The sequence below is a fragment of the Canis aureus genome, chromosome 16, assembly GCF_053574225.1.
Source record: "Canis aureus isolate CA01 chromosome 16, VMU_Caureus_v.1.0, whole genome shotgun sequence".
Classification (NCBI taxonomy): domain Eukaryota; kingdom Metazoa; phylum Chordata; class Mammalia; order Carnivora; family Canidae; genus Canis; species Canis aureus.
The window spans coordinates 39862171-39881995 of record NC_135626.1 but is presented as its reverse complement, the minus strand read 5'-3'; the positions used below and the strand labels follow the sequence as shown (position 1 = coordinate 39881995).

General features: G+C 46.8%; 2 protein-coding genes across 2 annotated transcripts; both read left to right on the top strand.

Moving 5' to 3' along the window:
• The first annotated feature begins 2937 nt into the window (after positions 1–2937).
• LOC144286209 (keratin, type I cuticular Ha7-like) lies at positions 2938–8622 on the top strand. Its single transcript, XM_077852383.1, has 7 exons — positions 2938–3366; positions 4425–4507; positions 5539–5695; positions 6023–6184; positions 6271–6396; positions 6773–6993; positions 8487–8622. Exons 1-7 carry the CDS (start codon positions 2938–2940, stop codon positions 8620–8622), a joined length of 1314 nt encoding a protein of 437 aa, XP_077708509.1.
• Positions 8623–15919: 7297 nt separating this feature from the next.
• LOC144285354 (keratin, type I cuticular Ha3-I-like) lies at positions 15920–19608 on the top strand. The gene is made up of 7 exons (XM_077850471.1): positions 15920–16305; positions 16509–16591; positions 16933–17089; positions 17868–18029; positions 18124–18249; positions 18355–18575; positions 19196–19608. The coding sequence occupies exons 1-7, from the start codon at positions 15958–15960 to the stop codon at positions 19326–19328; spliced, it is 1230 nt and encodes a 409-aa protein (XP_077706597.1). The 5' UTR covers positions 15920–15957; the 3' UTR covers positions 19329–19608.
• The last annotated feature ends 217 nt before the right edge of the window (positions 19609–19825 follow it).

The window sequence follows — 19825 nt, the reverse complement described above, 5'->3', positions numbered from 1 at the left end:
TTCTAGAAAATCCTTTCTCTCTTTCCTCTGCTTGTCCAAATCTTATATATCTTTCAAGATCCAGATAAAGTTTCTTTGCTGTCCTGGCGCCCACCCCCGCAGCTCTCTCTGTGACTTCTCTTTCTTTTGAATGACAAGACCTATTTCTCTTTCAGCTGTAAGCTTTTTTTCAGAGATGGGAATTTCTTGGATCCATCATTGCAACCCTCATGGTGCCTTGAGAGGGCTCTGAGTATTGGAGGAGCTTATATGAATATTGAATCACTTGGAGTAGCTCATGGGAACAAGTTCACTGATGGTGGTAAACCCTGCCTTGGTGAATATTGCCCATATTTGTACATAGAGTAGTTAAGGGGAAGTGTTTCCATGGGTCTTACTGATTGTATATGGGACCAACTGATAGATGAGTGGATATCATGGCTGAAGAGTTGGTGGCACTAGCCTACTGCACATAACAGTCCTTGGCAAGAAGGTCTGCTGGTCATCTGCTGGCAGCCTCTTAATCTCAGTTCATCAGAAATTCCATTCTAGGGCCCTCACTTAAGAGTAGTAGAGACTCCATGGAGTGTATTCAGAGGAATGTACTCAGGGTGGCGAGGGGGATGAGAACAATCTGCCACAAAGAACTGAAGGTCTGCCATGTGGGAGGGACTCATCCTCTGTGGGACCCCATGGGTAGAACTAGAAAGTAAATTAATGAAAGGCAAACTCTTTGATTTACTTGCTCATATACCACCAGCATCCAGCCTCAGAGCCTGCCTGGCAGAGAATGGGTACTCGGCCCATGTTTATTGAATGAATGCAGGAACAAATGAAAGCAATAGACATAAACAGCATGGAGGTAGATATGTCTCTGCATAAACTTTCTACACAGTCCTCTGTATTGTAAGCCCCTGAAGACAGAGTTAGCTATTATTTATCTCTTGACTCAAGCATCTTGCACAAAGCCTGGGAAACTGTGACCTACAGGGGCCCACATGGCCAATGATGGGATGGGCCTTCTGGAGAGTGGTGGACTGGGCAATGAATTGGAAAGTTATCAGGAGGGATTTAATGCCAAAAAGGACTGGAGGACTTTGAGATCCCTTTTGGTTCAGATTCCATGTTTTAGAGCCACCTAAAACATGTACCTGCTGCCTCAAGGGCCCCTTCTGGTGAATTCATTCATCTTAGGAATGGGGTCAAAGCAGCGTCTTCGTTAGCATAGCCTAGAAGCTGGCTGGCTGCCCTTTTCCATGGCTTACTGAACAACTGGCCACTGGCTTATTTGTTTAGAAATAGAGGAGGCCATAAAGCTTCTGATGCTCTGAGTGTTTCTAAAGATTAAGGAAATTTAAATTTTAATTTAGAGTCTGCTAAGTAATGGACAATCAAGGTAGGTGCATTTCAAAGAAATGTACGAAGTTTCAAAAGATGAAAGATCAAAGTTCTTGAGTATGTATCTTCTTAAACAAGGTGAAGAGGGAGTCAGTGGGTGAGAGGACCAGTGTCTTACAAAGCAAGATGCCAGAAAGGAGGGGGAGGTGCCTGAGAATAGACACCATAAAGTGCTAATCACTGCCTGCCTTAATTAGCCTCTAGGCTCTAATGCACAAAAACATAACTTTATTTCTTGGGAATCACAGATTATCCTGTCTCAGTCATTAAGTGTCCACCCTCCCCACTTTCCAAATTGCCTATTTGTCTCACGCTTGCACAGGGAAAGTCTTAATTGCCCAAATCTGTTTGTATATTCATTTTAAGTCAGATTAAAATACTTTAATTTCTCATCTGATGTTTCCTTTGACCCATGGGTAATTAAAAAGTGTCTATTAAGTTTTTAGACACCACAATCAATTTGGAAGTTAAGTTTCTTTTTTGTCGTTCTGGCCTGATGTTATCCTCTAATGTTTATACAGAAGACTTTTATCTCCTTTTCATAAGGAACCTGGAATATTTATTTTTCCTTATATTTGAGGAGAGTCAGCTTCCAGAGGCAGATTCCTACCTTTGATTTGCCTTTAGCTGAAGATTATATATGGGATGGCCCTGGCATTTAAGGCTTCCCACAACCTGGACTAAATGCAACTTTCCAGCACTGGCATGTGTCTTCATTATAAGGGCCAGCACAGCTATAATATTTTCCATTTTCCAGACACATTTGATTCTGTTAATTTTGGTCTCTATGAGAGATGGTGTCTCCTCCAGTCCCTTCTTGAAACCATCATTCAAAACACATATTAAATGCTCCCTGCTCTATGAAGTCTTTCTCTGGTCACTCAGTGAGCTCTCTTCTTAAGATCTATGTAGCTTTTCTTTCTTTTTTTTTTCTTTTTTTTTTAAGCACCCTCTCTTATTGCCTTTGTAATAAAGGTCATTTATTTTCTTATTCCTCTTACTGAAATCTAACCCCCTCCCTCCAGGCAGGCTAAGCTATATCTCACAGTAGAGACTCCATACACATCTGCTGAAACAAACTAATTATAATTTGTTTTGCTTTTCTCAATGTGCCGTGCCTGACTGATCACTATTTTAGACTTTGCCATGATGGGAATGTTTGGAGGCAGGAAAAGAATACTAGAGTTGGAAAGATGTTGAGGGAATTTTACGTGTCTCTGGTTCTCAATTATCTCACAGATATAAACTGGCAGAGGGTAAAGAGACTTAAACCACAGAATGTGGGCCACATTTTCTCTGTGTCCTAGGACCCTAGAACGAGGAGAAGTATCCTGTGTGGGTGAAGGCCTCTTTCATGAGCTCATTAACTCTTTATATGAGACAAAAATCACTGACTAATAGAGTGATTGTATAAGAATCAACATAAATATTAATGAGGAAAATGCCTGTTTTCTTGCACCAACACCCACTACAGGCATATATAAGGTCTGGAAGAGAAGGAAGGCTTCGACTTCAAGCAAATCCAACTGTGGGCAAAGCACACATCTGGCTTTCAGCCCCATGACTTCTCATCATTGCAGTTCTCTCCTCAGTAAACAGGTTTCAGAGGCCAAGGCTGCATCCCTGCGCTTGTCAGCCACCGTGGCACATGCCAACCGACTGCGTGTGGGGGCAACCCCTCTGGGCCAACCCAGCCTCTGTATGCCCCACAGCTGCCACACTGCTTGCCCCTTGCCAGGGACCCACAACATTCCTGGAAACATTGGAGTCTGTGAGAACTATGGGGAAGGCGCTCCCAATGGCCACGAGAAGGTGACCATGCAGTTCCTGAATGATCGCCTGGCCAACTACCTGGAGAAGGTGCGCCAGCTGGAGAGGGACAATGAAGAGCTAGAGACCACTATCCGAGAGGCAAGCAAATGCCACGAGTCTAGCATGTGTCCAGACTACCAGTCCTACTTTCAGACCATCGAGGAGCTCCAGCAGAAGGTGAGGTTTGTAGTGCTCCAGATGAGGGGTTGGCAAACTATGGCTCATCTGGCCTACTGATTGATTTTATAAATAAAGTTTTATTGGTACATGGCCATGCTCATTTGTTAGTGTATTGCATATGACTGCTTTTGTGCTCTAATGGCAGAGTTGAGTAGTTGTAACAGATTCATGGCCTTCAAAGCCTTAAATATTTACTGTCTTGCTCTTTACAGAAAAAGATTACTGACATTTGCACAAAATTTTAAGGGCCTGGATTGGGAGTGAACACAGCCTCAGTTGAAAAAAATTTTTTTTATTGTGGGAAGAGAATTTCTTGAGTGGAGGTGAATGGGACCATGTCAAAGATGAGATGTAGAATTCAGGATTCTGAATTTATGTTTACTTAGTCTCAGTATTTAGAATTATAACATTGTAGTTGCAAAATCAGCGCAACCTAATTTCTGGCGCAGTACAAGGCAGCATGTTTCTAATGCCTTTCATGAACCAGTATATGGCTATTCAGTAGCATTGGTCTCTTCTGCATATCTGGTGGCCCCTTTAATAATCAATGCAATGCTTCCTAAGGGCCTATATTTTAGTTTTGGAGATAGGAAGACAAAAAATGTCAAGTAGGGGCCACAGAAACCTGGCTAGATTCACAGAAGACCTTTGGGGAAGTTGACCAACCAGCATAAGGGACTTCTTATTAAGAAGGCATCTGCCTTTATTTAAACCTTTTATAACCAGCCCATTGTCCTGTGGCCTAGATTTCAGATCTTGTTCATATCAGGCTAAATATTATGGCTGGCAAAATAAAATTAAGTCTCTGTTATATGTTCAGTTCACTATTCCTTTCCATTTCCCAGTTCTTTTGGCTGTATGCCTTTTGCCTTTGCCAAGCATCCTCATACACACCCCCTCTCCTATACCACACTAGCATCTCTTATGTGTTTGGGAGTTTGTGTTGTCCAAGGGGATGTTGTCATTTGAATCTCAGCCAATGGAACTTCTTTTGACTCGAGGCCATTGATGGCTCTGGAGATAGTGAATTACCGGGCCTATTTTCTTTCCCCCAGATTCTGTGCATCAAATCTGAGAACAACAGGCTGGTTGTGCAAATAGACAATGCCAAGCTGGCTGCAGATGACTTCAGGACCAAGTGAGTTGGGGTACAACAGGCAGAGGGAGGAGCCAGGTACCTACTCTGATTTCTTCTCTCTTGTGATACAGTTGGCATCAGAGATATAATTTACTAAGCTCCCAAACTGACAGTTATAGCAGGATAAAACAGAGGGCATTATGCCCAAGATCTTGAAAGAACATTCCTTTGCCCCTCAGTTGTGTAGCTTTTATGCTTCACAGCATGATTGAGAATGTATCATACACTTGCTGCTATTGTTCCAAGGACCTGGGAACAAGGTAGGCAGGGCAGTGATGTCTTTGTCTTTGTGAAGATACAAAGCTCCAGGCCCTGAAGCAACCTACCTGAAGTCATGTGGCTACTGAGTGGAAGAACTGGGACCCGACCTCATATTTCCTACCCTGAGGTCATTTCCTACCAAATTCAGCTGCCTCTGTGAGGATATTTCCATACTGAAGCCCACCCAATTTGTGATCACCAGTAACTCACAACAAAAGTCATGCTTCATGGTCTATGATGGAGGCACCCATGTGTGAAAAGTTTATGCCCCCTGAGAAGGTCAATCCTGGGAGCAGGAAGAGGCATTTGTTTTATAGTCTTTCTTCAAAATTTGGCGGAAGCCTCACTCCTCTGGAGCTAAAGAAAGCCATTTCCATCCTCCTATTCTGGCCTTTGGCTTCTAATCTGAGAGAGAACCCAGAGTCTGCCTCAGTAGGGGTGGGGGAAGATGAGGGTCTGTAGGGACAACCTGGTGTGGCAATTGCCAGGTTACTCTGCTGCCACCTTCCCTTTGGCCATGAGCCCATGAGGGCAGGTGCTGGACATGTGTCTACCCAGCACCCTCAGTACTGGCTTCTTTGTCAGGCTTGTCATTGGTGCTTAATGTCAAATGAGTGGGGAACACCCCATTGCTTTCTGGGCTGGGAGTGTGCCACATAGAAAATGCCAACTCACAATTAGACCAAAGAAAGATGGCCAGTGGAGTGGCTACCAATATCCTGGGGCCCCTCTGCCCTCTAACCCTGAGTCCTGTATCTTTCCTGCTAAAGGTACCAGACAGAGCACTCGCTCTGCCAGCTGGGGGAAGCTGACATTTGCGGCCTGCGCAGGATGTTGGATGACCTTACACTTGCCAAGTGCGACCTGGAGGCCCAGCTGGAGTCCCTCAAGGAGGAGCTGCTCTGCCTTAAGAAGAACCATGAGCAGGTGCGTGGCCTTTGTGTAAGATTTTCTTGGGGGTAAGTTCAGGCTCATTTGGGGGAAGAAATGAAGATCTTCCTCCTGCTCAGGATGGAAGCTCTGTAGGCCCTGCCTCATGGTTAAGGCTCACAAGCTATAGAGGTAAGCTCCAGCTTTCAGTGGGAACTTGCTCTTCATTGCAACCTCTGGAAGTTGCTACGCTAATGCAGGTGGTGCCCCATCCTCGGAGGAGCACAGAGAAATCACTGGGGAGAATGGGAAGTGGGAGATGAGGCTTTGGGTAGAGGGCAGTGGGGGTTCCACGAATGGGATGTCTTTCTCCTGTCCCCAAAGGAAGTCCACATCCTTAAGTGCCAGCTGGGAGATAAGCTCCAGATTAAGCTGGATGTTGAGCCCACCGTGGACCTGGGCAGGGTGCTGGAGGACATGAGGTGCCACTATGAGGCCATGGTGCAGACCAGCCGCAATGATGTGGAAGAGTGGTTCCAAGATCAGGTGAGGGTGCTGTCTCGGAGCAGGGAGGGACCCGGGCTTCCACACGGGCAGGCTGCTGATCATGTCTCTGTGCACTTGTGCTTCAGTCTGAGAGCATCAGCCAGCAGGACATGTCCTGCTCTGAGGAGTTGCGGTGCTGCCAGTCGGAGATCCTGGAGCTGAGACGCACGGTGAACGCCCTGGAGGTGGAGCTTCAGGCCCAGCACACGCTGGTGAGCTCCTTTGCACACCTGGAAGACTCAGCCTGGTTCCCATTCCCAAGAGCAGTTCCTGGTTCAGTCCCTGCCTCCCTTAAGTACAGACCAGGACACAGTTCAAACCTTGAGTTCCTTGCCTTTGCAAGAACTTTCTCATAGATGTGGCTGCTGAGGGAATGAACATTCCTTCAGATGAGCGAGGTCCTGCAAATTTATCCTGAGGTCTACAATGATGAGCAATGGCACGTCATTAGTTCTTCCAGCTGAGGAGTGCTAACAGGAGCTAGGTTGTTCTCCAGGCCTGGCAACACCTTGGGGTGTCACAGTCTTACTGGAGAGACTGGGGCTGCAGTCCACGATTTTCCATCTGGTTCTGTCTTTGGTATTACAGAAAGACTGTCTGCAGAACTCACTGTGTGAAGCCGATGCCCGTTTTGGCACGGAGCTGGCGCAGATGCAGATCCTGATCAGCAACGTGGAGGAGCAGCTGTCTGAGATCCGGGGTGACCTGGAGCGGCAGAACCAGGAGTACCAGGTGCTGCTGGACATTAAGGCTCGGTTGGAGTATGAGATCAACACATACCGGAAACTTCTGGAGAGCGAGGACTGCAAGTGTGTACCCTGATGTTTGTGCCAATGTCATGTGTAAAAGCAGAGACCTTTTGTGGGGAGGATTTGAAAGGAGGGATGTCAAGGGGACAAATTTGCTATCCAGTAAGCTTGATGAGCTGCCTGGATGTAGAGGAGGGCATTTGGGAGCTTCTCAGCTCATGCCATCCATTCTGCTGACTACGTCACATTCCCAGATGCCAATCACTGTCATGGGGAGCTGAAATACTGAGAGCTCAGTGCATTTAGGTTTCACTAAGTTCTCTCTGGAAGAAGTATTCTCATAATAGGGATTCTTCATACTCAGTGTTAAAAAAAATTGCTAAGGGCATTTGCAGCCATTCTTTCATTTTGTCCTGTGTAACAGGTAAGGTGGATAGAACACCTCATGAAGCAATAAGGAACAAGACTGGGGCCTGTGCGTCAATTGGGAGGGCAGTGGACATCTGGCCTGCTGTTGCCCAGCCAGCCTTTCTGCATTTCTTGCCCTTGTTCCTTTGTCCGCGGCAGGAAGGGCTGTTTTTTCGCACAGAGGTCCCCCGAGCTCTGATCCTACCTCTGCTGTAATTCTGGCCATGTAGCTACCCCTTTCTAGGCCTAGCAGGACCTCCAAGGTTTACATTCTCCTTTGCTTTCCCAATTGGAAAGTGTCTGTGTACTTTAGTCTTTCATACACTTTTTTAAAAAATTTTTTATTGGTGTTCAATTTACTAACATACAGAATAACCCCCAGTGCCCGTCACCCATTCACTCCCACCCCCCGCCCTCCTCCCCTTCTACCACCCCTAGTTCGTTTCCCAGAGTTAGCAGTCTTTACGTTCTGTCTCCCTTTCTGGTATTTCCCACACATTTCTTCTCCCTTCCCTTATATTCCCTTTCACTATTATTTATATTCCCCAAATGAATGAGAACATATAATGTTTGTCCTTCTCCGACTGACTTACTTCACTCAGCATAATACCCTCCAGTTCCATCCACGTTGAAGCAAATGGTGGGTATTTGTCATTTCTAATGGCTGAGTAATATTCCATTGTATACATAAACCACATCTTCTTTATCCATTCATCTTTCGTTGGACACCGAGGCTCCTTCCACAGTTTGGCTATCGTGGCCATTGCTGCTATAAACATCGGGGTGCAGGTGTCCCGGCATTTCACTGCATCTGTATCTTTGGGGTAAATCTCCAATAGTGCAATTGCTGGGTTGTAGGGCAGGTCTATTTTTAACTCTTTGAGGAACCTCCACACAGTTTTCCAGAGTGGCTGCACCAGTTCACATTCCCACCAACAGTGTAAGAGGGTTCCCTTTTCTCCGCATCCCCTCCAACATTTGTTGTTTCCTGCCTTGTTAATTTCCCCCATTCTCACTGGTGTGAGGTGGTATCTCATTGTGGTTTTGATTTGTATTTCCCTGATGGCAAGTGATGCAGAGCATTTTCTCATATGCATTTCATACACTTTTGATGCAGTGTTCCAACCACCTTTTTCTCTCCGCAGGCTCCCTTGCAACCCATGTGCAACCCCAGCAGCCAGCACCCTCTGTCCAGCCCCTGCAGCCTGTACCCCCTGCTCTCCCTGCTGTTCTGGGCCCCCTCGGGCCTCCTGTGGTACCTGTTCATCATCTCGATGCTGACACACTCCTCAGCCTGAGGAATCAGGAAATGGGAACCATCTGCAGCCCGGCTGGCTCCACTCTGCAGGCCTGCCACCCCAGGCCTTGCTCCCCCAGCCAGCTGGATAGGTAGTGCTTCTCTGCTGTTGGGCTTTCCAGTCTGGCAGCTCAGCCCTGGCCCCTGGATTTGGGCTTCCTCTCCTTAAGGTGTCTTGGATGCTCCTTTTGCTTCCTTTTGTTGCCTCACAGTCTGAGCTGTGGTAGATATCTTTTTTTTTATTTTGCTAATAAACTTCACTTTGGCAGCATGAAGAGCCCAAGACCTGTGATCGGTGTCTCCACCCCGCATCAAGAGTGTTGCTGAGGGCCCCTTGAGCCAGCTGTCTCCACAGAAGCAGGGGTTGGGGATCTCTCACCTTAGAGGGGTTCTGGGAGATGGCAAAGCCAGTGAGGACTGCAGTTAAGAATGGGCCTGCAGCAAAATAGCACAGTTCAGAGATAACCAGCTGTAACTGGGTATCTAAAGCCTATTTAGAGCCAGATTCACAGAACTTTTAAAATACAGGCACCAAATAAAATCCCCCTTATCAGGATGAAGCCTCTGGTCCTTGTGCAAAGGAAAAGCTCAGGTCAGAAGTTCTGCTGGCACCTCCTAGAATACTCTATTTAAAGTAAGCATGGTGAGCAAGGCATAGTGCTGGGGCTTTATGGATCTTGTGACACAGCGTCCCACCAAACCCTGCAAAGAGGGAGCAGCTAATGGCTGAATCAAGACTCGAATCCCAGTCTCTTTGAATTAGGTCCAAAGCCTGTACTTTGGAAGCTTTGAAGGGAAAAAAATTAAACATGAGAAGGGTTAGGGTAGTGGTTCTTAAAGTGTGGTTCTCCAACCAGCAGTACCAGGTTTACTTGGGGACTTTTAGGAAATGCAAAGTCTTGGGCACCACTCACCTTTCTGAGTAAGCAATCTGGTTTATTTAGTCCTCTGGGTGATTCTATGCATACTCAAATTTGAGAGTCACTGGGTTAGGGGTTTTATTTGGGGATTGAGCCTCTTATAGATGAGATACACTGCAGAAGGAGATGACCGAAGTCTCTTACAGATCCCATGTGTGAAGAGAAAGTGCCTTTCCTCTGCATGCTGTGAAGTACTGAATGCATTAAATCATGGTGGTTGCTGAGCCTGTCAGACTATCAGTCTAGAAAAGGCCAAATGGACCCACCCAAGCTCCCTCATGGGCCTCACTAGCAAGCCCCCTGGCAGCTGCTTGGCTTGGACCTTATAGGCAGTAGACACATGAACCAGAAGCTCCATATTTAGGCAGCCATGGCCAAGAACAGCGTATCTCCAGAAAGCAGAGTCAGAGCTGGCCAAAGGTGAGAAGCAGTGAGCTCCCCATCATTGGAGGAATGTTCCTCTGCTCTTTTCCCCCAGTTGTACAGGTGTTTGCATACAGGTGACATATCTCTGAGGGTAGGTCCCAATAAGAAAGAACAATCTTGTTAAGTCTTAATTTAGCACCTGGCACAAATACCTTTGGCTCTTCCTTTGTACTTAAAAAAGCTCCTTTCATCCAACAAGTTCAAAGCAGTCTAATAATAAAATAAACCCACTTAGTCTTGCACCATGACAGTAGGTAAGCATTGTTTTTCCCTTTTAAGGAGAAAGAGAGAAGGTGAGTCATTGAGTGGTTGAGGGATTCTTCTGGTGACATGAAATGAGTCAGTGGGGCCTCAGGGTAATTGACCTGTGTTTCTTAAGTTCACATCCAGTGCTCTGTCATTTATAATTAAAAGAGGAGCTTTGATGAGACATTGTGTGTGTGTGTGTGTATGTGTGTGTGTGTGTGTGTGTGTGTGTGTGTGTGGTGTATGAAGTGGTTTGGGTTCCTGAGAGTAAATGCTGGGTGGAAGGATCACTATGTTTGGGGAGGTGTGAAGAGCTTCCCTGGAGACCAAACAATCCATCATCACCATCATTGGTGATGATTATCACCATCATTATCATCATCACCACCATTGAAGCTCACATTCATCGAGCTTTTACCACGAATCAGGCACTCATCTAAGTTATAGATAAATTAATGTATATAAACTCATATAATCCCCATTTTGGAGTGAGAAACCACGGCTCAGAGAGGTTATGTAACATGCCCACGGTCGCACAGCTAGTAGGTGGTGAAACCAGGATTCAGATCTAGGTGGTCTACCTCTAGCAACTATGCTCCTAACCACCCTGCTTCACAGAGGCCAGGTCTCCAATGTGTCAGCAGGATGACAGAACCATAATCACCCCATTGTTTTGATTCCTTTTTCTTGAAGGAAACGATAGAGTGTTTATGCTAGTGGAATCACTGCTGAGAATTTCTGCCCCAAAGGGCAGTGCAAGAAATCAAGGTTATACATATTTATTTTTTTATTATTCATAAATTTATTTTTTATTGGTGTTCAATTTGCCAACAGATAGCATAACACCCAGTGCTCATCCCGTCAAGTGCCCACCTCGGTGCCCATCATCCAGTCACCCCCACCCCCCGCCCACCTCCCTTTCCACCACCCCTAGTTCGTTTCCCAGAGTTAGGAGTCTTTCATGTTCTGTCTCCCTTTCTGATATTTCCCACTCATTTTTTCAAAATAGCCTGAGAACCTTGGCAATTTTAATGACTAGAAATCACAAAAGGAGGTCAACTCACCCCCTGACATTGTTAAAAGCACTTTGTCTACTGAGGAAGAGGAGAAGAGAAACAGTCGGAATTGCTTGCATATCCATCCCTTCACCACTTACAATGTGCCTTCACACAGGCTCTTCAATTTGAAATCCCCAAACTCCTGGGATAGGCAGAGCAGCTTCGATAATCTCCCGTTTTGCAAGGGGAGAAGTTCATTTTGCAAGGGGAGGAAAATGAGCCCCCAAGCTCTCCCAGTGATCTCTCTCTCAAGTCCATTGCCCTGTCCCTGCACTCAACTGCTAGAGGCTGGAGGTACATTTGCATAAAACTGTCCATTCAGACCCACTGTCTGATGCTGGCTCACATGGATTTTACAGGGCTTAGGAATCTCCCCAGGGAGAATCTTCTTGGTCTTTACTCCTATCCTGCAAGGTCCTCCCCAATCACATTTCAGACTGAGCTTCTGGCCTCCTTCAGCTGAGGCTTTCCCTTTATGTTGGGTTTTGTGCCCAAGGCTCCCTTGCTTGCCTCTCCCTTCTCCCCGTTGGGTTGCCGGACATACTAAATATGTGCCCCAAGGCCATCCATTGAGATGCCTCTGCCCTGCAGTGGACCTCTCTCATCCGGAGGGTGGCAGACTTGTGTCTGCTCACCAGCAGGATCACAGATCATCCTCCTTTCCCTACATGAATCTCAGGCCTTTTGGCATATCCTTTTTCACTTGCTTGATTTACCATTGCCTCTCCTCCTTCTCCCACCCATACTGCATCCCTGAAAACCTCTTGCACTTGTTTGGAAGCTCACCCTAATGCCATGGAACCACTGGGGGTGCCTTGGGGCAGCCACATCACTCAGTTATGATCTCCAAAGCAACAAGAACCAAATATCAAAAAACTAATTACCAGGCCAGGTGGAAGACTGGATTCTTAAAGGGATTAGGGTCCTGATGAGACCACATGTTTGAAATCTATTCCTGAGTCATCTAGAGAGTGGGGTCACTACCAAGTCTCCTTCTGGATACAGATAAATAACCTGAAATGGTCTCATCCCCCATCTCTGGGCAGAGTCAGAAACCGGTTTGAAATGAACTGATAGGAATAGGTGTGGGAAGAAGTGGAGGAAGAAGGAAGAAATTTTTCGGAGGAAGGGCCCAACTGTATCACCTTACATTAGAGTTTGTTGTGGATACATCTGTCTGCTCAGTAGGACCAAGAGCTAACAGAGGACCGTGGCATGTCATCTCCCTACCATCCCTGCATCCCCGTCCCCAGCCCTGGCTGTGCCAGGTGTTTGACAGATGTTCAGTAAATGACTTCTGCCTTTAACGTGGTATATGTCATTTCCTAATTACATTTGATACAAACATATTTCCAGATATGTCCATCTCACACCTCTTAAATATCTCAACTCCTTAACTTCTTGTTGTTTCTCAGGTATTTGTGGGGACTGAATTGCTCATAAAAATATAATCCTCTACCAGAACTAGGATTCTTCTGTTTCAATGTATTCCTGTGCCCAGCTTGGAGAAGCTACACAATAAGCATGTTTTGAATAAAATTGATCTAAATAAATAAAGTGGGCTTGATAGTTCCTTGACACCTCAGTTTCTCTTTGAGTTACTACAAATTAGTTGAAATATCAATTAGGAAATCAAGAGTGTACAAATAGTCTGCTCCTAGCCTGTGTGAAATCTTGAGGACCATACAGGGCTAGAGTTCCTTTTCCCCACTAATTCAAGAAGCAAATTCACTCAAGCCTACTGGTATTTTAAAAACACCACAAGACAGAGGCTAGATTTACAAGAGATGGCAGCATTATGTTCACTCACCGGTCACTCCATTTGCTGTGCGTCTCCTGAATTCTGTTGCCTTTTCAACTGGGGGCAATTGCTAGGGAAAAAGGAATCTCTGGTTGATGTGGCTGCTGGCTGGGCATGACCTGAAGCCAGTGCAGCTCTGACTGCTTCTGCTTCTTTCTTCCTTTCTCCTGTCCACACCTTACTCATTCAGGAACAGGTGGCATTGTTCCCTTCTCATCTTATGCTGCCTGGTATAGATAACACTGTATTTCTCAGCCACAAACAAATTTCAGCCTGGATTGTGGAGGTGATGCTCTGGTCTGGGCACCTCAGGGAATGCCACTTCTTTTGGAGGCCTGAGAAGTTGTGGTTCCATGTCGGTAGATCTTTCCAGAAGCATCTGGATTTACATCATGCAGGACACTCAGCAGCGTGGGCCAGTCTTTTGTCCATGGATGTGGATCCCCTTGGCTTTGTGTTCTCCAGGTTCACTCATTCGAAGATGGGCTAGCTTTGTCTGAGCAGCACGTCACCTCTCGTTGCTAAGAATTCCTTCCTGGCCTCTTCACATCTGTTCATATCTCTTATTCAACACACGGCTCCTGATTTCCATTTCTCTGGTCCCTTGGCACAGTATGCAAACTCTAGTATTGCTTTTTTGTTGACCCAATTCTTGAATCTTCTTGTTCTTAGACCTGAACACTCTCCTTGGACTAAAGCCCCCATGAAGCTGCGCTGGCCAATAGTGGGTTCAACCAAAGAGCTTGTAGATCTGCTGCCATTGGTCTGTGCTCAGGAGCCACTGTCTTTGGGTAGGGAGGAAGGCAGGGTTGAAAAGCAGCTCCAGCCTAGAAAGCCAGTGCTCTGGAGCAGGCTGACAAGAGGCAGGAAGCAGGAGGCCAGTGCCGTTCCTTATGGACAAATGCTCATCAGTCTGATTGACAGGTTTTCCATCTGTCCCAAGCCCAGCTGAAGAGAGAGAGAAGCTCCCTACGCCTGGCCTTGAGTCCTTCCTCTGAAAAGTCTCAGGGGTGCATGCCTCAGGACCCACCTATTTCTGCCTCTTTAATTGCCTGGGAAGAAAACAAAGAAATTTTGGTTTTATTATAAGTCTGAGGCTTCTTTGTAGTGTGGTGGGGCTTTCCGTCTGAATGGCATCATAATAAGCAGCGAGATAATGGCCTTGGAGAAGGTAGTTGGAGGACCTTTCATCTGAGACCCAAGCGGAGTGCTGCATGAATACCATCATGAAAACTTGCTGGGGAGAAGGACTCCAATAAGTTGTCAATAAAACTGCCACTCTGGCTGGCAGCCAAAGCCACAGTGGAAGTTGAGATGTTGCTACCCAAGATGCAGGGGGTATCCCAGTGGTGCCTATAATTACGCAACCTTTATATACTCAGAGCTTTGGCCACCCCCTTCCACAGACCTTCTGGTGCCTTGCCTCACCTTCCAAATCAACCCCAAATGACTCCAAGCTTGCTTTACAAAATGCTTCTGCTGTGTCTCAGCACTTTCTGTCCTGGTGCCCAAGTCCTTGGACTTAAATAATATCACTACAGAGCCGTCTGTGGTACCTTCTAACATTTGGTTCTTAAGCCAGATTGTGTGTAACTCAGTAAGGCTGGGGATGGGAGCCCAGGACAGGATGTGGTGCATCTTCTGGGTGTGTTGATTTCGCTGAGAGGATTGGGCAAAATCTTTGAAAGTTTAATTGGAAATCGTAAAACTGTTTTTTTTTAAAGATTTTATTTATTCATTCATGAGAAACAGAGAGAGGCAGAGACACAGGCAGAGGAAGAAGCAGGCTTCCTGAGAGAAGTCTGAAATGGGACTCGATCTCAGGACCCCAGGATCACAACCTGAGCCAAAGAGCCACCTAGGTTTCCTGCTTTGTTTGTTTGTTTGTTTGTTTTTATATTAAAGCTTATATGGTCATATGATGGAATATAAAGTCAATTCACATGAAATTTTAAGATTGATCTCCTTGAGGAGGCTCCTTTGGGCAATCTCCAGACTTCCCTGATTATCTGCTCATGCTGGTCTAATGCTATAGATGTTTTGGTGGTAAGGTTTGACTAGCAAAGCCTTTTTCCCTTCCACATCTGCGCCAAATAGTTTTCCTGGACATTTCAAATACATTTATATGAATCTCTCAGCCCTCTTTCCAAATGATCTCTTTCTCCAGAGCCTTAACTGTTCTTTAATTATCAGAGCCTCTTCCTTTAAAACTCCTCTACAATCCCCGTACATGATATACAAATTGTCAACAGGCACATGAAAAGATGGGCACAAATAGCTGCCCATCCTTCTCAGCCATGGTACAACTCAGTCCTTATTCACCTCAAGGCTTCCAATGCTTGGGACGCTGTACCATTGAAGGATTCTTCCCTTAAAGCAGATGGAAAGGGAGTTCACTGAAACTTCTTCTTTGACTCAATCCCCGTCCCTCCCTAGAAACGCCAGGTGGGCCAGGAAATGAGTCTGAGTATGGGTTTACAGGATCACATAACACAGAAGAATGTCATTGGATGGACCAACTCTCAATTAACAAGGGTAGATACCTGGGCTAGACTGTGTGGCCTCTTTTAAGATCTACCACAAAACTCTGATTTTATGGGTATACTGCCTGAAGAGGAGTCCTGACTTAGCAAGAAGCCCAAGTAAAGAATTTTATGGGACAAGGGACTCTTCTGAGGAAGGCAAATAACAGACTGAGGCACGGGCATTTGAAAACCAGAGAAGACAGAGAAAGAAAAAAGACATTACATACCTCGTCCACACCCTCTGTGGAGGAAATATAAATACTCCCCAGAGAAAGGAATTCCACAAGTTCCTTGGAGAACTTGGGCTCTGTGTTTAGCCAGGTGCCTTGCTCCCTCCAGCACCATGCCTTACAACTGCTGCCTGCCCAACCTGAGCTGCCGCTCCACCTGCTCCTCCCGGCCCTGCGTGCCCCCCAGCTGCCATACCTGCACCCTGCCTGGGGCCTGCAACATCCCTGCCAACGTGGGCAACTGTGGCTGGTTCTGCGAGGGCTCCTTCAATGGCAGCGAGAAGGAGACCATGCAGTTCCTGAACGACCGCCTGGCCAGCTACCTGGAGAAGGTGCGTCAGCTGGAGCGGGAGAACGCGGAGCTGGAGAGCCGCATCCGGGAACGGTGCCAGCAGCAGGAGCCCTTTGTGTGCCCCAGCTACCAGTCCTACTTCCGGACCATTGAGGAGCTCCAGCAGAAGGTAAGGGGCTTTGTTGTTTTCCCTGAGCAAGAGGAGTTTGCTGTGATTCTCAATCTGTAGTAGAGAAGTGTGTTTCTTACTTCTATGCCATCGTGATTCTTGCTTCCCCCTTGACCTTCAAAATGAGTTTTTAGGCCATTTTAAAGAAGTTGGTGATTTCATATTTGTTTTCAGTTCTCACTAAGCACCCTCTCATTCACCAGATCCTGTGCACCAAGTCTGAGAATGCAAAGCTGGTGGTTCAGGTTGACAATGCCAAGCTGGCTGCTGATGATTTCAGAACCAAGTGAGTAGTTCAGAATCCACTGGTGTCCACTCCTTTTGTTTAGTTTCCAGTTAAAGGAAAGGGGTGTCCATAACTTTACTGAACAACAGTTCCATCCATTGGTTATGAAGCATTCTGTAGAGATTGAGGGGAACCAAACAAGGAATCACAAAAATAGATGAGGACGCAAATCTGTTTATTTTTGGAGCAATATTTGGTCTGGACTGAGCCTCCAGAACCCTCTGTCTCCTGGGTCTACTCATTGCAGAAAGTGGAAAGACTAAGTGCATGGGGCTATCAAAGATCAATCCTGTGAGTCTTGAAGGTCTGCTGGTCACTGCTTTGACCTTGTCCTTGTGCAGGTATGAGACAGAGCTGGGCTTGCGGCAGCTTGTGGAGTCAGACATCAACGGCCTGCGCCGGATCCTGGATGAGCTGACCTTGTGCAAGTCCGACCTGGAGGCCCAGGTGGAGTCCCTGAAGGAGGAGCTTCTCTGCCTCAAGAGGAACCATGAGGAGGTGAGACCAGAAACGATGAATGATAAAACCTGGCTCAGCCTCAGGCTGAGGGTGACTTGAATGATTTGGGATGTCAGAAACTGGAATATGAGGTTGGGGTTGACTTTACAACTTTCCTTTAAAAACACCAAAACTTCATGATGAATGAAAAAACAGAGATGAAATTTATCCATGTTTCCAGTTAACATGTATCTTTCACTCAAAACTGGTATATTGTGTGAGTTTCCTAGAGCCCCTCTATCAGCTTGTGATTGGTTACTGAGCTCTAGAATGAGCCTCAGCATTGTTGTATTCACGCTATGCAAAGTCATCTCTCTCCCCAAAGGCCACTGAATCAAGCCTGGTGAATCTGAGTTTCTACTCTTTCAAAGTTTTGGTGAAAAACGATCTGAGGCTCCTCCTTCTCTGTCCTGGAGGAGCCATGCCATGATCTCCTTTGATGGCAAAAATTGTTTGCTTTACAATCTGAAATCGTACAGTCAATTCTTTGTATTATGAGCTCTTCTGCAGCCAATCTGCAAATTGGGAAAGTTGGGCATTGGTCCATCTTTTGGTGGCATCAAGCAAACCCTTGGGAATTCTTCTTGAATCCAAGTGCCATGGCATGGTTGTGTGAGGAGGGAGCTGTGCCACATGGAGCACAGAGCATTTTGCTTTGAGCTGTCACAGACTGCTCCACTCAAAGTTTCTTTTTCAAGGAAATAGACTAACAGGGCTTCAGCAAGCAAAGTCCATTCTTCGTTAAGGAGAATTACTCTTGCCTTTTCTGCATCCACAGGAAGTCAACACCCTGCGCTGCCAGATTGGAGACCGCCTCAATGTGGAAGTGGACGCAGCCCCTGCCGTGGACCTGAACCGTGTGCTCAACGAGACCAGATGTCAGTATGAGGCCCTGGTGGAGACCAATCGCAGGGATGTGGAGGAATGGTTCACCACCCAGGTGGGCATCTCAGCACGTGGCCGCTCAGGACCCTTGGCCCCTCGGGGCCCTTGAGGCAAGGTCTGACCCTGTCTTCTCCCCTATGCTCTTTCAGACTGAGGAGCTAAACAAGCAGGTAGTGTCCAGCTCGGAGCAGCTGCAGTCCTGCCAGGCGGAGATCATTGAGCTGAGACGTACGGTCAACGCCCTGGAGATCGAGCTCCAGGCCCAACACAACCTGGTGGGTGTTGTTCTGGGTACTGTCCAGGCTCTCCTGACCTCGTGAAGCCCATGGAGAAGCCCCCTGGGGAGGGGCTCAGTGACATTCTTTATTTTCCTCACACAGAGGGACTCCCTGGAGAACACGCTGACAGAGACTGAGGCACGCTACAGCTCTCAGCTGGGCCAGTTGCAGTGCATGATCACCAACGTGGAGTCCCAGCTGGCTGAGATCAGGAGTGATCTGGAGCGGCAGAACCAGGAGTACCAGGTGCTGCTGGATGTGCGGGCCCGGCTGGAGTGTGAGATCAACACATACCGGGGTCTGCTGGAGAGCGAGGACTGCAAGTGAGTAGCCAGCGGGAGGTATCTGATGAAGTGTGCTTCTCAGTTGGACTCCATACTTTCAAAGGAAATTATGCCTCCACACCAGACATGATCAAATAGAACTCAGAAAACACAATATGGCCATCATTAAACATTCAGTTTGATTCACAAATGGAAATTGTACAACCAATCCTTTGCATCCTACTGTGATCCTATAGATATAAGATCAATGATATTTTTTACATTTTATAAGACTGTATTGCGTAGAGGGTGCATCTCCGTACATTACCTTATCTGACCTTATAGTTACTGCCAAGCAGGTTGGATCAGTATTCTCTCCATTCTGTAGGTGAAGAAACTGGGACTTGGAGAAGCTAAGTGACTTTCCCAAGATCACTAGCTAGGAATGGACAGTGTTAGGAGTCAATACCAGAGTTCTAGAGTTTCTGTCTAGAACTTAGGGTGCTGTGTAGAAGGAAGATCATTAGCAGTTTGATAGGGAGCTTTACAGTAGGTGAGCCTGTGGCTTTCTCTGTTACAGGTGAGGTCAAATCCCACAGGAATTCCACTCTTGGGGTCTCTCTTATATATTCTACAAGCCTCCCTCAATTCACCTTTTCTGCATCATTCTTTTTCTCCAGGCTGCCCTGCAACCCTTGTGCCACAACGAATGCATGTGGATCTTCCGGGTCCTGTGTCTCTAATTCCTGTGCCCCCTGCACGCCTTGTGCCCCCCGCCCACGCTGTGGGCCTTGCAACTCCTTCGTCCGATAAGGCCCATGGGCTGCCAGAGGAGCAAGGAGGCAGGGCCCAAGGTTCCAGAACTTTGACCCGGCACTAGTTCATTCGACAAAAAGGGGCAGAAAACACATTGTGTAGCTGAAGCTGCCCTGGTAAGGCAGCCATGAAACTCACCCAACGTACTGCAGACGGTTCCTTGCCCACCCTTTCCTTCAGTGGGATCTATTCCTTCTTCACTTGCCCAGAGAACTCTCGGAAGTGCCAGGGCGTTCCCTTGTAACCTGCTAATAAACTTGATTTCCCTGGCAAAGCAGATGCCTTTCTCATTGGTATTCATTCATTCTGCCGCACCCATCACCTGAGCACTCTATAAAAAAGCCACTTGAAAATCAGGCTACATAATGGCCTGACTCTTGGGTACAAGAGCCGTTCTATGCCTGGCGGGCAGATGGCTGGCCTGGTGCCCTGGACGCATGGGTGAGGCAAGCTGGCAGGACGGAGGGCTGGGCAGCCGCAATGCTGCAGCCTCC

Excerpts from the sequence above, each read along its gene's own strand:
- LOC144286209 (XM_077852383.1), top strand. The coding sequence starts at position 2,938 with ATGACTTCTCATCATTGCAGTTCTCTCCTCAGTAAACAGGTTTCAGAG. Across the intron at positions 3,367-4,424 it reads TCGAGGAGCTCCAGCAGAAG|ATTCTGTGCATCAAATCTGA; the intron begins GTGAGGTTTGTA and ends TCTTTCCCCCAG. Across the intron at positions 6,397-6,772 it reads TTCAGGCCCAGCACACGCTG|AAAGACTGTCTGCAGAACTC; the intron begins GTGAGCTCCTTT and ends TTGGTATTACAG.
- LOC144285354 (XM_077850471.1), top strand. The coding sequence starts at position 15,958 with ATGCCTTACAACTGCTGCCTGCCCAACCTGAGCTGCCGCTCCACCTGC. Across the intron at positions 16,306-16,508 it reads TTGAGGAGCTCCAGCAGAAG|ATCCTGTGCACCAAGTCTGA; the intron begins GTAAGGGGCTTT and ends CTCATTCACCAG. Across the intron at positions 18,250-18,354 it reads TCCAGGCCCAACACAACCTG|AGGGACTCCCTGGAGAACAC; the intron begins GTGGGTGTTGTT and ends TTCCTCACACAG.